Source organism: Gopherus flavomarginatus, chromosome 5 (assembly GCF_025201925.1).
Source record: "Gopherus flavomarginatus isolate rGopFla2 chromosome 5, rGopFla2.mat.asm, whole genome shotgun sequence".
Classification (NCBI taxonomy): Eukaryota; Metazoa; Chordata; order Testudines; family Testudinidae; genus Gopherus; species Gopherus flavomarginatus.
In genome coordinates, this window is record NC_066621.1 from 121,925,198 (window position 1) to 121,939,589 (window position 14,392).

The 14,392-nt window shown below is 40.5% G+C and overlaps 1 protein-coding gene across 7 annotated transcripts in view; it reads right to left on the reverse strand.

Annotated features, from left to right (window-relative positions):
- CEP128 (centrosomal protein 128) overlaps positions 1 to 14,392 on the reverse strand; it is a 418,732-nt gene that overhangs the window by 343,388 nt on the left and 60,952 nt on the right. For all 7 annotated transcript variants that reach the window (XM_050953220.1, XM_050953226.1, XM_050953223.1 and 4 more), the window contains 2 exons: positions 2,999 to 3,085; positions 759 to 833 (listed from right to left, as the gene is read on the reverse strand). In XM_050953220.1, coding sequence (XP_050809177.1) covers positions 759 to 833; positions 2,999 to 3,085 — 162 coding nt within the window. The remainder of the gene's footprint in view (positions 1 to 758; positions 834 to 2,998; positions 3,086 to 14,392) is intronic.

Consider the following 14,392-nt stretch of genomic DNA (forward strand, 5'->3'; position numbering starts at 1 on the left):
TGATGCTATATTGGATTCCCGGGTCTTTCAGATTCAACAGTTTCTGTGTGCCTTGTTCAGGCCCAAATATAGACAGTTTGCATAATACTTTTACTATATTTCTATTGTAGCAAGTGTTTCTATACCACTCTGATGTCTGGAGTCACTGACTATCAACAATACTATGTACCGCATATCACAGAACAGTTACAAACATACAATATGCAAAAATACCCTCTGAAATGCACCTAGAACAGTGCATGTGTTTATCCAATGTAAACAACTCAACTATTTAAAAAGCCGGAGGATAAAAAGTACACACAGAAAAAAGTATGTTTGAGACAGTAATGCGTTCAGAGATACTTAGAAATGAAAATGCCTACATAATGTATTATACATATTTCTTCATCCCCCAGCTGGATGTCTGCAACAAATGAAGCTCTCGGGAACAGTTTGTCTTCTTGATCCAGTCTATTTTTATAACACACACCAAGACTAGACACTGAAGGAGCTTCTGTAAATATGAACATGACATAATGCCATTGAAGGAATGGGTTTAGTGACTATTTTTAATGCTGAGAAGCTCCCATTTTTCATATGATCTTATGTAGATCAGTCTAGTAGGCACTGCTGTGCACATTTTCTTCCTTCCTTCCTTTCTCCACCCCCTCCCCCCAACAATGTTGTTATTACAGTAACTGACAGCAAGATAAAAGAGACAGGCTTAAGCCTAACTTAATATGAAAGGATGAGGATTTTCATGGCATGAAAGTTGTTACCTGATGCAGAAGAGCTTCCCGACTGTCTTCTGACTGATCTAACTTCCTCTGGGACCGCTCCAACTCCTGCTCAAGCTTATAATTTGATTAAAGATGACGAGACAAAGTTACACATTCATCCTGGTACTAAAATATTTTAACTATTTAAAACTAAACTTGCATTTAAAAATAAAAATAATTTCTTATACTTCTAACCCTGAACATGTAAAGCAAACTGTGTTATAAGATGCTACAAATGTACCTACAATTATTACAATGATACCGTTTATAAATTTATCATGCAGTATGTAATCATTTATCTCATATATACTCTGTACTACCACCTGTAGCTACAAAATGGCATATGCATTCCCAAGCTAAAATAATGTTAAAATGGGAGTTAAAACTGAGAGCACATATCACTAATTTAGGATAAATTGCTTTAGAAAGATGACACAATTATCCAAAAAAAAAAAAATTAAAAACTCGGGAAATTCAGAGTAAAAGATTATGTTTAAAACAAATCCAAACATGTTAAAATATGAAAATGCACAGGTAGGGCACTCAAACCATTTTAATTCTGCCTTTTAGCCATACCACACAATAACTACGGAATAATGGCTGATATATAACAGAACTTGGTCCGAGATAATATGATACTCATTTTTAAAGAAAGATCGAGGGTGGGGGAAGGGGTTCCATTTTTTTTCTCTTCGTGTTGTCATTAAACTGTTTTGTTACCTTAACTGTGCAATTCCGTATAAAATGCTTAACTGTTTTTAGTCAAGCTTCAAAAAATGTACTGCTCCAGGGCCAAGAAGAAAAGTGTAACATTTTAGACTGAAAAGTAATAGACTGACATTGTTATATGATCTGAAAATGACTTTTAAAAATAAAAATTCTTGTTGCTGCATGCTTCATTTATAAAAACTTCAAAAAGTGCATATAGTTGATGCTTCACCTGATGACCTACTGACAGTGCTCTGCAAGGTTCTGATGGAAACCTGGGTTTCATTACTCCTGTTATTCTGCTCCTAATGTTTCAAATACAGAAGAGGAAAAAAAAATACTAGCCTGAAAATGTAAATTATAAGTGTCCAGACTTCTATGCAATTAAAATATCTACCTTAAATATGATGATGCGAAGGAGAAGCTAGCACTTTATGGGCACTACCAGAAATAATAAATCAAATGGATGTTCAATTTCCAGCAGTACTAATGCATTTAATCTTCGGTGTACGGTGCAGTTAATTCATCCCTGTAACTACTCTATTGAGACCCTTTCCAGAGGCAAAGTTATTTTTGGACAGAGAAAATTGTATTTGCCTAAATGGCAGCATGGAGGGTGGCACAGAAAAGGTTTATCAGAGAAGCTGATAAATAGGCAGACAAGCCTGGTATTAATGGCAAAGCAGAGTAGGTAGGAGAATGTGAAACAATACATGGGTGGATATAGCAGGGAAGAGCAAAGCTTTGAAGGCACTGATAACAATTCTGAACTTTATGCAGTGGAGAAAGGGTAGCCAGTGGAGAGATACAAAAAGGAGTGGCATGGTAAAACTACTGGCAAAGAAGCTAATCTTAACAACAGCATTTCTATGGACTGTAGGAGAGTTATATGGGTGTCAGAGAGGCCAGGAAGAGGAAGAGGAGATTTTAATAATCAAAATGGGAAATAATCCTGATGAGAGAGTGAGCTGCAAGGACGTAAAGAATATGTCAGATCTTAGAGTTGCTGTGAAGTAGGAAGCCAACAACTTTGTACATGGTTTAGCTGTGTGGGGCAAGGTGAAGGGATGTGTCAAAGTAATCCCTAAGCTACAAGCTTGACTGACTGGGGGGTTGCTGGTGTTGTTGTCAACAATAACAAAAAAGAAAGGTAGAAATGAGGGCTTTGGAGGGAAGACGAAGAGTTCAGTTTTGGCCGTCTTTGCAGTGTATGGTGCTAAGAAGTTTTAAAAAACTAAAAACACAGGATTTCACACTGCTATTGCCTCTTACAAAAGAAGCAAGATGTGGCCTTGAACATAACATAAGAGACTGAACATTCTAGACCAGTGTTTCTCAATGACAGTCTGTGACCCGCCACCCTGAGATCTCCCTGACAGAGTTTAGGAAGGCAGCAAGCCAGTCCTTGGTATCAAAAAGGTTGAGAAACATTGTTCTAGACCACAAGCAGTTGGAAACGATCACAACAGAAAAAGACTACACTGAAAACTGATTTTAAAAAATAATTTAAAAAGAGAAAATTAAATTCTTACTTTGCTCTTTTCATTTTCAGATTTCAAAAGTTTATTTTTCATCAGTCCTTCCATTTCATCAGCTTTAGCATCTTGTTTCCTTAAAGCCTTAAAGGGGGGAAATATTGTGCTTTTTATTACAGCAGAGTTACCAAATCCTCATTTATAAAATCTGCTGAAATGTAAAATATCAGCTGGTACATTTATTAAGAAAAAAATGTAAGTTATAAGTATTATTGTCTATGCTTAAAATTTCTAAACAAAAACAATATAATCTCTCTTACTGGAGGAGATATTTATTTATACACACACACACACACACACACACACACACACACACACACACACACCCCAAATACTTATGAGTGCAGAGACAAGATTGACCTTGGCATCCTTCTAATCTATAAACATCCAGACTCCAAAGGTTGACCCTTGCCTTTCCTGCATGGATAAAGAATAGAAGCATGTTTCCCCTACAAATATTAACACTTTCTTTGACATGGGAAACCTACTACCCCACCTAAAATATGCTGGTAGTAGCAAGTACTATGTACTTGAATTAATTATGACCAGTACTAAGGAAAACATTATTAGATACTAAAGCTGAACCTGAATAGTGGCAAGATACCCACCTCTATCTATACAACTGGAAAGACGTCTGCACTTTATCCTATCAAATACAGACCCGCCCACAACGTTTCACATATTCATTACTTTAAAGGTTGATAATTTCAACTTGTATCTTGGAATGAAGACACCAATCTAAAACTCTACCTCCTACAAAATCCAAAGATACAGGATCTATTCTTAGTAAGAGTTTACCACAAACATCCACTTTCTGAATTCATTGTGGAACTAATGAAAAGTTCAGTTCCAGGTCTCCATCTTCATATTCAAAGCCCTTCTAAAGTGACCATGAATAGCTGTGTACAACCAGAACAATGAAACTGATGACCACCAGTAGAACGCTTGAGCATGTGGAAACAAAATTTTCACAGCAGCTGGATCTAAACTACGAAAATTGTTTCAACAAGATAGAAGAATTATCACAGACTTCATCACTTTAAGAGCTCATTTCTTCAACTTAGTTTTCCCTCAAAAAGTTCTTCATTCAGACAAAAAAAGCGCATTTATACAATGACAAATAAAAACAATTCTGAGAGTTAATCAAGCTATTTATTTTACTGGCTGAGAAAGGAGACTAAATTTGTTGTATTTCAGTTAAAAAGATACTTAGGTACAATGGTGACCAGGTCAGTGTTGATAAATACCGAGCAGTATATCAATTAAAAAAATATGTTCATGCAATCTACTTAAGAGTTCAAACCGACACAAGAGTTAGGTGTTCAAAGTTAACGTTTCTGCAACAGTTACAACCCAACTCCCTTGTGCATGTGCATTACTTCAGACTGCATATGCTGTTACACACACAAACACAGACATGCATGAGTGCACACAGCAAGACAGAATTACGATAGCTTTAGTATCTAAAACTATAGTGTCACAGGGTCGATGGCTCCTTTAAGGTGAGTCCAGACCGAGGTTACCCATGACAAGTTAATTTAAGGGGAAGAAGCCTATCTAGGTAGCTGAGTAACAAGCACCTCAGCCTGAAAATGGCCATCAGGCTCAGTTACAGGAAAGTAGTCACAGAAAGAGTAGCTCTCCTACTAGAGAGGAGCTCCTAGAGAATCATAGGCCCTGAGGAGGAGGGCTATGCAATCCCTGAGTCCTAGGACAGAGACCTGATTTTAAGTTTATTTGTATTTAATGAAGTAGAATCCCAGCAGGGGGATTCGTCTTATACCTTGTTGGACCTGTGTGGGGTTCTTAAGGAGCCCTGAAAGAAGGGAAACAGAGGGAGGAAGAGAATGCCTGCAAGGCTCCTCCCCACCCCAGGCAAGCAGGGGTCCCTACAAGGGAGGCACACCCTGTAATATATGGATTTGTTTATATTTACACAGTTCGGTCAACTATAACATTGCAACAATATAGCTTTTTCATTTAATATTTTCAAAAAGCAAATGTTAAATTACACACAGTGAGATTCAGAATGTATTAAAAACTCAGCCTAGGAAAAAGATACAATATAACTGTAAAGTATTATTAGAAACAGTATCAATTATTACAAAATTTTCAAAGAAACACACTTTATTTTTTATTGTACATAAAGTAAAGGGTTTGTTTCCTGATCATGTTTCAAATGCATTCTGAATCTTGCATTGCTGCGTTCATTTCAATGTGCAATCACTGAACTGTGGGTATGTTTTTTGTATTTTTTAAAAATAAAAATTAAATACTAAAAGCTATATTAAAGGAGAAGTCAACATGAGAGAGGAGCAGAGGTTGCCATTCCTCCCCAGAGGTTACTCAGAACACTACCAACATCTCCCTAATTTTCATCGCAGAAAACTGAGATGTTTTAAGGGCAAACTCTTGCCTTTGCAGAGACAAGTGTGTGTGTGTGTCCATATGTGTATGTTTGGTTTGTTTATAAAAGAGAATCTGAAGTTTTCCTGTGGAGGTTTTCACTATAAAAAGGGACAACTGATTTTCCTAAAACATAGTTTTTCCGAGAATGTTCAAAATATGGTTGTGTGTGTCATTGAACTCAGTCTACCCACTGGTTATGGTCCAAAACTTCCTCCTCTCTATTTTCTCTGAAACTAAAATGACAAGATACTAGATATGTTGTTTGCAGTGTTGTTATAGCCATGTTGTCCCAGTATATGAGACAAACAAAGTGGATGAGGTAATATTTTTTAATGAATTAACTTTCAATAATGGAAGAGATAAGCTTTCAAGCTGCACAGAGCTCTTCTTCAGGTCTGGAAAAAGTAATCAGAGTGTCACAGCTAAATACAAGGTGGGACAGATAGTTACGCATAAGGCATGAGATACTAAAACTGATAGAAAATATAACTGATCTACAAAAGAGCTAGGATCCTGAACATTATGCTATGTAAAGTCTTAGATATTGTGCAATTCACAGCATTCCATAAAAATGCAGCTTATTTGGATAACACTCGTTTATATGATGCTATTTATTTGCATACTCATCCCACAAACTCATAGTAAGTACAAAACAAAGCAAAAGCAAAATAGGAGTTTATGTATTATTTTGCCCTTTATAGTTTGTTTTCACTTTAAAGTGGTTAAGATATAAAGCAATGTATGCCCTGATCTGATATGCATGTTGTCTTTAAAATGCTTTAAAATTACAGCAACAGCTTAGAGCCTTAATGGAAGGCCTTTGGGTTATATTTAAATATTTAATAACAGTTTTTCTTTAAATTTGCATATTTCCATTATAAACAACTCAAATTGTTGAATATTACGCTAATGTAAACATGAGGTTGATGAACCTGAAATCTCATATTAACATATTCTCTAAAAATAATTTTATTCTAATTTTGTTTTAAATTACAATTTTAAAAAATTAATTTCCAGATCTACCACTTGCACAGATAACTGCTTCAAATGCTGCCATAATGATATGTGTCTGCACATAGACTTTGAAGACAAAAGACTAAGTTAATGCAATGTTAAGCATTCAAATGTTAAATGTCTCAGCTAAAGCTAAATATGTAAACTTCATTATGCCCCCATGTCTCAATTACTTAATACAGTTTTCCTTAATCACCTATGTAGCACAGGAAAGAATTCCCAAATGCGCCTTTCTGGTTCCAAAAGGGGTTTTGCCTTTGGATGGTGGCAGCATTTACCAAGCCAAGGTCAGAGAAAAGCTGTAATCTTGGGAGTTTAATACAAGCCTGGAGTAGCCAGTATTAATTTTTAAAATCCTTGCGGGCCCCCATCTTCTGCACTCAAAGTGCCAGAGTAGGGAATCGGCCTTAACACATGCTGAATGATATTTAGGCCATTAAACAACAATAACATAAAATTTTAAAAAGCACTCTCACACCACTGGTATTACAAATATGTTGCTCTATTTTATTTTCCTGGTATAGTAAAAATAAATAGTCCATAAATATTTCAATTTAAAGAAATGCAATAGGCATATCAAAGAGCTAAAAATCATAGAAAAGAAAGTGACATTAAAATAAAGAAAATGAAAGGAACTCTCATACACATAAATCTCTTCAACTGCAAATGCAGCTACTTCAGGGTGGAACCAACTAGGCAACCAGTTCATAGAGCAAAATGCAAAACAGTTGGGGAAAGGGAACATTTGGTCAATTGTATCTAGCCAAACTAACTGTTTGTATGAACCCCACTATCAGAATATTAAAGTCTGTGCAAAGCAGACAGACAGACCATTAGTTTTTAAAATATCACCTTAAAAGCTCACACACTAGACTGCATCTGAAAACTTCTGATAATTCAACTGCTCTTATTTACTACAATGCTATCCTTACTCTGTTCAACCTTCTGCTTCTTTCTGACAAAGGTAAAGCCAACTCTTACTGGGTATGGGCTAGAAAGAATGGGCTTTTCATGCGTATTTGAATGAAAAGATGTTTATGGAAACAAATATTTTGTTATCTTTGCATGTTAATGTTATAAGTTCAGAGACAGGTAGGCAACATAATATCTTTTATTGGACCAACTTCTCTTGATAGAATGGACAAGCTTTTGAGCTTTACAGAGTTCTCTCTCAGGTCTGGAGAAAGTAACTAGAGTGTCTGAGCTAAATACAAGGTGGGACAAATTGTTAAGCGTAAGGGGTTCACACGTGCTATAGGAGACCACTTACAATGAAGTGGGCAATTAAGGATTAGCAGGCAGTAAAGTGAATCACAAATTTTTGTAATGAACCATAAAAGCAATGTCTGTGTTAAATCCATGCTTTTTATTGTCTAGAAGAGTTACATATTTTAGCTCTCAGGCCTTTCTTTTGAAGGTGTTGTGCAGGTTTCCTTTGAGGTCAAGGACTGAGAGGTAAGAAGTGGAGTGATTACCTTATGAACAGTGTTCACTCACAAGTAACTGGGTGTTTTTCTTTTATCATTTTTCTGTGTGAGTTCCTTTGAGAGCATAGTTATTGTCTCAGCAGGGCCATCCTGAGGATTTATGGGGCCCTATGTAGTATTATTAAACTGGTGACCCTATGCCTGACAGCAGCCCAGGCTTGCATATGTATTTGAGATAAGGCTGGTCTTTTGAAGGATTTATTAAAAAAAAAAAAAAAAACTATATGGCTGAAGATCCAAGCATTTAAGGCTAAAGATGAATACTCAGATTGTGCATCTAAAAGTCTATACAAGGATTTTTTTTTAGAGGTATGATTTTATAATCTTCAGCAACACACTAATAAAATATTTTTAAAGCAAATTTTAAACTAAGGTCCTGTAGAGTAACATGTTCTGAGTAAATATTACCATAATGCACAACTGTTTTTGTCAGTAAATTCAGAAACTGACAGTATATACCTGGGGGTTGGCAAATGCCGGTTAAATGGCTTCATTACCATTTGAATGGCTCTTTAACAGTTTCAATGTTGTGCTAATAAGTCTGGCAGGCAGGCAGGCTTTTTCACTTTTAAGAACTAGATCCCCTCACCAGACTGCAACAGCCAGCTGTGGCAGGAGCCTGCAGGAAAGGTCAGAATAAGGATAGGAAGGCGCAGACGGATGGACATTAAGACCCAGAGGTGCCCCAAATTTTTGGGTGCCCTACGCAGCTGCATATGCTGCATATGCCTAAGGACGGCCTTGTGTCTCAGTTTACTCCGATAACAGTTGTTGGGGCATCTGATGCACTAGATGAGTTACACCACATGTTGTGATAGGCATGTGTAGGACCCATGGATCTTAAAAGGTGTATTGGGGTGGGGGTATGGATCATCATAGCAATGGAGATAAGACTGCAGATTTTCCATCCGTTGTTATTGCATGAGCTGGTGCCACTTTGAGTTGGTGTGCTCTTGTCTGTGGAAAGCTTGCCTCTGATGATGAGCTTGGTGAGGTTGTAGGGATTGTTTGAAGCCAGAAGAGGGGTTTGGGAAAGAATTTTTTAAGGTTGTGGTCCCCATCAAGCATGGGTTGCAATTGTTTGATGATACCACATATGGGTTCTAGTGTAAGGTGGTAGGTGACAACTAGAGATGTCCAGACAGATGATTCTTTTTTCTTATATGACTGTTGGTAGGGATGTGATAGTTGTGGGTGCTGACATCTTTCTTGTGAAAGAATTCCTTAAGGCGGAGTTGGTAGAATTAGGTTAGAAAGTTCTTATAAGTCACCTACTGGAACACAATTTGAGAAGAGATTATCACAATAAGCAGGTAAACCACTTATCATTTGGGCAAAAAAAAAATTATTATTTTATAACTCAGAATATTTACATAAATTTAAAGCTACGTGAGAAAAAAAGATGTGTCTGGAATAACCAAAAGAGTATTACATTCACAAGGGACTGAAGAAAACCAACCATGCAAGTTGCTACCAAAGGAATATGCCAATGGGCCTCCTACTCCACTGCACTTATTAGAAGAACGGAAAACTCTGACCATTGACCCAAAACTGTACTCCTGGCTTTGTGGCATAAAAACATGCCTCTATCTCTAGCCTGAGCTAGAATAGGTAGCAAAAAAATGGTTACTATCCTTTTGAAACGATTGTTCTTCAGGATGTGTTGCTCATGTCCATTCCATGTTAGGTGTGTGTACGCTGCATGCACTGTTGCCAGAGATTTTTCCCTTATTAGTATCTGTTGGGCTGGCTCTAGCACCCTCTGGAGCTACACGCATATGTACGGGTATAAGGGACACTGTCAAACCTACACACTCTCAGTTCCTTTTTGCCAGTAACTCCGACAGAGGGTAGGAGAATTGGTTATGGAATGGATGTGGCAAACACACCTCAAAGAACAGTTACAAAAGGTTAGTAACCATTTTTTCTTCAAGGGCTTGCTCATGTCCAGTGCATCCTAGGTGATCCACAAGCAATACCCCAGGAGCTGGGCTCAGAGTTCATGGATGTGCTGACTGCAACGCTGCTCTCCCAAAACTGGCATCGTCTTGGGCCTGTTGGGTGATAGCGTAGTGGGATTCGAAGGTATGAACCGACGACCAAGTTGTGGCTCTGCAGATGTCCTGGATTGGTACCTGCACAAGAAACACTGATGATGATGCCTGGGCTCTTGTGGAATGAGCGGTCACAATGGCCAGAGGTGGTTATCCAGGATGAGTTTCTTTGGGTTGACACAGGTAGCCTGCTCATCCTTTCTGCTACTGCTACACAGAGTTGTGTGGATTTGTGGAAGGGCTTAGTCTTCTCAATATAAAAGTTGAGGGCCTGCCTAACATCCAACACATGAAGCAGTAGTTCCTCAGAGCTTTTCTGAAGTTTTGGGAAGAAGAGAAGTTGAAAGATGACCTGGTTGTTGTGGAATTGTGACACCACCTTTGGCAGGAAAGCTGGACAAGGGCACAGTTGGCCCTTGTCCTTGAAGAACACCAGATAAGGTGGTTCTGACGTAAGGGCCTTGATCTCAGAGACCCTTTTGGCCGAGGTAATCACCACTAGGAAGGCAACCTTCCAGGAGAGAAGTAGTAGCGAGCACAACATTAACTGCTTAAAAGTAAGCCTTGATAGGACCAGCTTTAAGTTCATGGCGGATGGGGGCAGGGGGGTTCACAAATTTGAGGACAGAGTCTTTCCAACCCCTGGAGAAACCAGACTATGATTTTGTGAGAAAACACTGATACGCCATTTACTGCAGGTGGATGGCTGAGATAGCTGCCAAATGAACCTTAATAGACGAGTGTGCTAGACCTTGCTGCTTTAGGTGGAGCAAATAATCCAAGATCAGCTGAAGAGAAGATTGAGATGGAGAGAGATCCCGTTCAGAGGTCCAACAAATGAAACGTTTCCACTTGGCCAAGTAGGTAGACTGGTGGAAGGCTTCCTACTAGCTAGCAAGACATGATGAACTTGTTCCTAGCAGGCCTTCTTCAGGGTTCAGCCATGAAGCGTCCATGAAGCATCCACGCAGTCAAATGCAGGGAAGCAATGTTTGGATGAAGCAACCGGCCATGGTCTTGTGAAATCAAGTCTAGGTAGAGTGGAAGCGAGAGTGGCACTGCTACCAAGAGGTCCAGAAGCATGCCAAACCAATGCCAGCATGCCTACTCTGAGGCTATTGGAAAGATTCCTGCCTTGTCCCGTTTGATTTTCAGAAGAATGCTGTGAAGCAAGGGGATCGGGAGAAAGACATATAGTAGTCAGTCTGACCATAAGAGCAGGAAGGTGTTGGAGAGGGAGTCTGCGCAGCAAACAGAATTAATGGCATTTTTTGTTCTGCCCGGTGGCAACAGGTCCACCTGAGAAGGCCTCAACTTTTGGAAGATGACACTAATGAACTCTGGATGAAGAAGCCACTTGTGGTGAGAGGAGAAGGACAAACTGAAATGATTCGCCAATACGTTCCAGGCTTCTGGGAGATGGGACACCTCAAGATGAATGGAGTGTTTCACACAGAAGTCTCATAGACCAATGGCCTCCTGACACAGGGTAAAGGATTGAGCCCCTCCTTGCTTGTTGATATAGAACATGACCACTGTATTGTCTCTCAGAACTTGAATCACCTTGCCTGAGACTTAGGGAAGAAACACTTAGCATGCCAGGCGCATTGTCATGAGCTCCCTGACGTTTATGTGAAGAGAGAATTCTTCTCAGGACCAGAGGCCGAGTCCTGTGGTATTGAGATGGACTCCTCACCATATGTTTGACGTATCCAAGACTAAAGACACCAACAATTGTGGGGCAATGAAGGGCACTCCCATCATTACTAATCTGGGTTCTCTCCACCAGCCCAGGGAGGTGAGGACCAGGATGCAGGGGGAATACCATAAGTACTAAGTCCAAGTGGTGTCTGCAGTGCTTGGGGAGTACACTGATGCTAGCCACATGGGGGGGGGGGGGAAAGAGGCGCTGAGGAGCAGCCTTGCATATTGAACCACATAAGTGCAAGCCACCATGAGACCATGTACCCTGAGGAACACTCGAGCTGTCATATTTGGATGGACCATTACCTTGGATATCAGGTTTGCCATGGTCTGAAAGTGGGTTCTCTAGGAGGAAGGTCCAGGCTTGGGTCAAGTCAAGCAGAACCCCAATAAATTTCATTCTCTGAACCAGGAAAGTATCAGAGGGGTAGCTGTGTTAGTCTGGATCTGTAAAAGCAGCAAAGAATCCTGTGGCACCTTATAGACTAACAGACATTTTGGAGCATGACAAACCCAAGAAAGAAACCAACAAGACTCCACTGGCCATCACATACAGTCCCCAGCTAAAACTCCTCCAACGCATCATCAGGGATCTACAACTCATCCTGGACAATGATCCCACACTTTCACAGGCCTTGGGTGGCAGGCCAGTCCTCGCCCACAGACAACCTGCCAACCTGAAACATATTCTCACCAGGAACTGCACACCGCACCATAGTAACTCTAGCTCAGGAAGCAATCCATGCAACAAACCTTGATGCCAACTCTGCCCACATATCTACACCAGCAAGACTATCACAGGACCTAACCAGATCAGCCACACCATCACCGGTTCATTCACCTGTACGTCCACCAATGTAATATACGCCAACATATGCCAGCAATGCCCCTCTGCTATGTACATCAGCCAAACTGGACAGTCTCAACAGAAAAGGATAAATGGACACAAATCAGATATTAGGAATGGCAATATACAAAAACCTGTAGGAGAACACTTCAACCTCCCTGGCCACACTATAGCAGATCTTAAGGTGGCCATCCTGCAGCAAAAAAACTTCAGGACCAGACTTCAAAGAGAAACTGCTGAGCTTCAGTTCATCTGCGAATTTGACACCATCAGCTCAGGATTAAACAAAGACTGTGAATGGCTTGCCAACTACAAAACCAGTTTCTCCTCCCATGGTTTTCACACCTCAACTGCTAGAACAGGGCCTCATCCTCCCTGATTGAACTAACCTCGTTATCTCTAGCTTGCTTGCATATATATACCTGCCCCTGGAAATTTCCACTATATGCATCTGACGAAGTGGATTTCACCCATGAAAGCTCATGCTTCAAAACATCTGTTAGTCTATAAGGTGCCACAGGATTCTTTGCTGCTGAACCAGGAAAAGAATTGACTTCTGCTCATTTATCAGCAGGCCCAGCACCCTGAAGGTGGTTCAGACTGTGCTGATGCTGTCTTGCACTTTAGCCTGTGGCCAACCTTTGATCAATCAATCATTGAGGTACAGGTAGACCTGAACATCTCACCACTTGAGGAAGGCTGCTACAACTGCCATACATGTCATAAAAATCCTTACGGCTGCCAATAGATTGAAGGGAAGGGAAGGGAATTGATAGTGGCAATAACACACTACAAACTTAAGAAATTTTCTGTGGCTACGGAAGATAGAAATGTGCAAGTATGTTTTCTTTAAGTCAAGGGCACTGTACCAGTTTCCTGTGTCCAGGGCGGGAATGATGGAAGCCAGGGAGCCCATGCTGAATCTCAGTTTCTTGACATATCCACTGAGGGGATAGAGATCCAAGATGGGAGTGGAAGCTGGCAGGGAGGGGTGGATAAAAACTGAAGGGTATATCCAACTGTCACTGTACTCAGGAACCATCAATCCAAAGTTATGTATGCCCAAGCAGAGCTGAAGAGAGACAGACATTCCAAAAATTAAAAGGGAGGTGGATCTGAAACAGCAACTGGTACAGCACCCTCATAGGCACCTTCAAAAGGCCTGCTACAAAAGTATCTCTGAGGCCCTGACTGGGAGGCTAAGGTATGCAGGAGTGGTTGGAGCCTTTTATAACCTCTGCCCTTTCTTTTGTAGGGCTCCTGTTTTGGAGATCCTGAGAATCCAGGAGGCTGCTGCAACCTGAAGTGTTTTCTTGAGGCAGACAGAACGTACAGGCCTAAGGATCATAGGGTGGCCCTTGAGTCCTTCAGTCCATGAAGTCTCATGTCTGTCTGCTCTGTGAAAAGGGAGGAGCCTTCAAATGAGAGGTCTTGTATTGTGGGGAAGGCTGGAGGACTGGAATCAGGAAGAGCGCCTCATGGTGACCACAGTGGCCATTGTCTTAGACACCAAGGGTACGTCCACACTACCCGCCAGATCGGTGGGTAGCGATTGATCTGTCGGGGACTGATTTATTGTGTCTCATCTAGACGTGATAAATTGATCCCCGAACACGGTCCCTGTCGACTCCAGAACTCTACCAGGGCGAGAGGCGGAAGCGGAGTTGACATGGGAGCCGTGGCCATCAATCCCGTGCAGTGATGACGGGAGTAAGTCAATCTAAGATACGCAACTTCAGCTACAAGAATAGCGTAGCTGAAGTCGACGTATCTTAGATCAATCCTCCCCCACCCCTCCAGCTAGTGTAGGCCAGGCCCAAGTCAGCAGCGTCCAGAACCACCTAAAGAGAGGTCCTGGCATGTTCTTACCCACAAA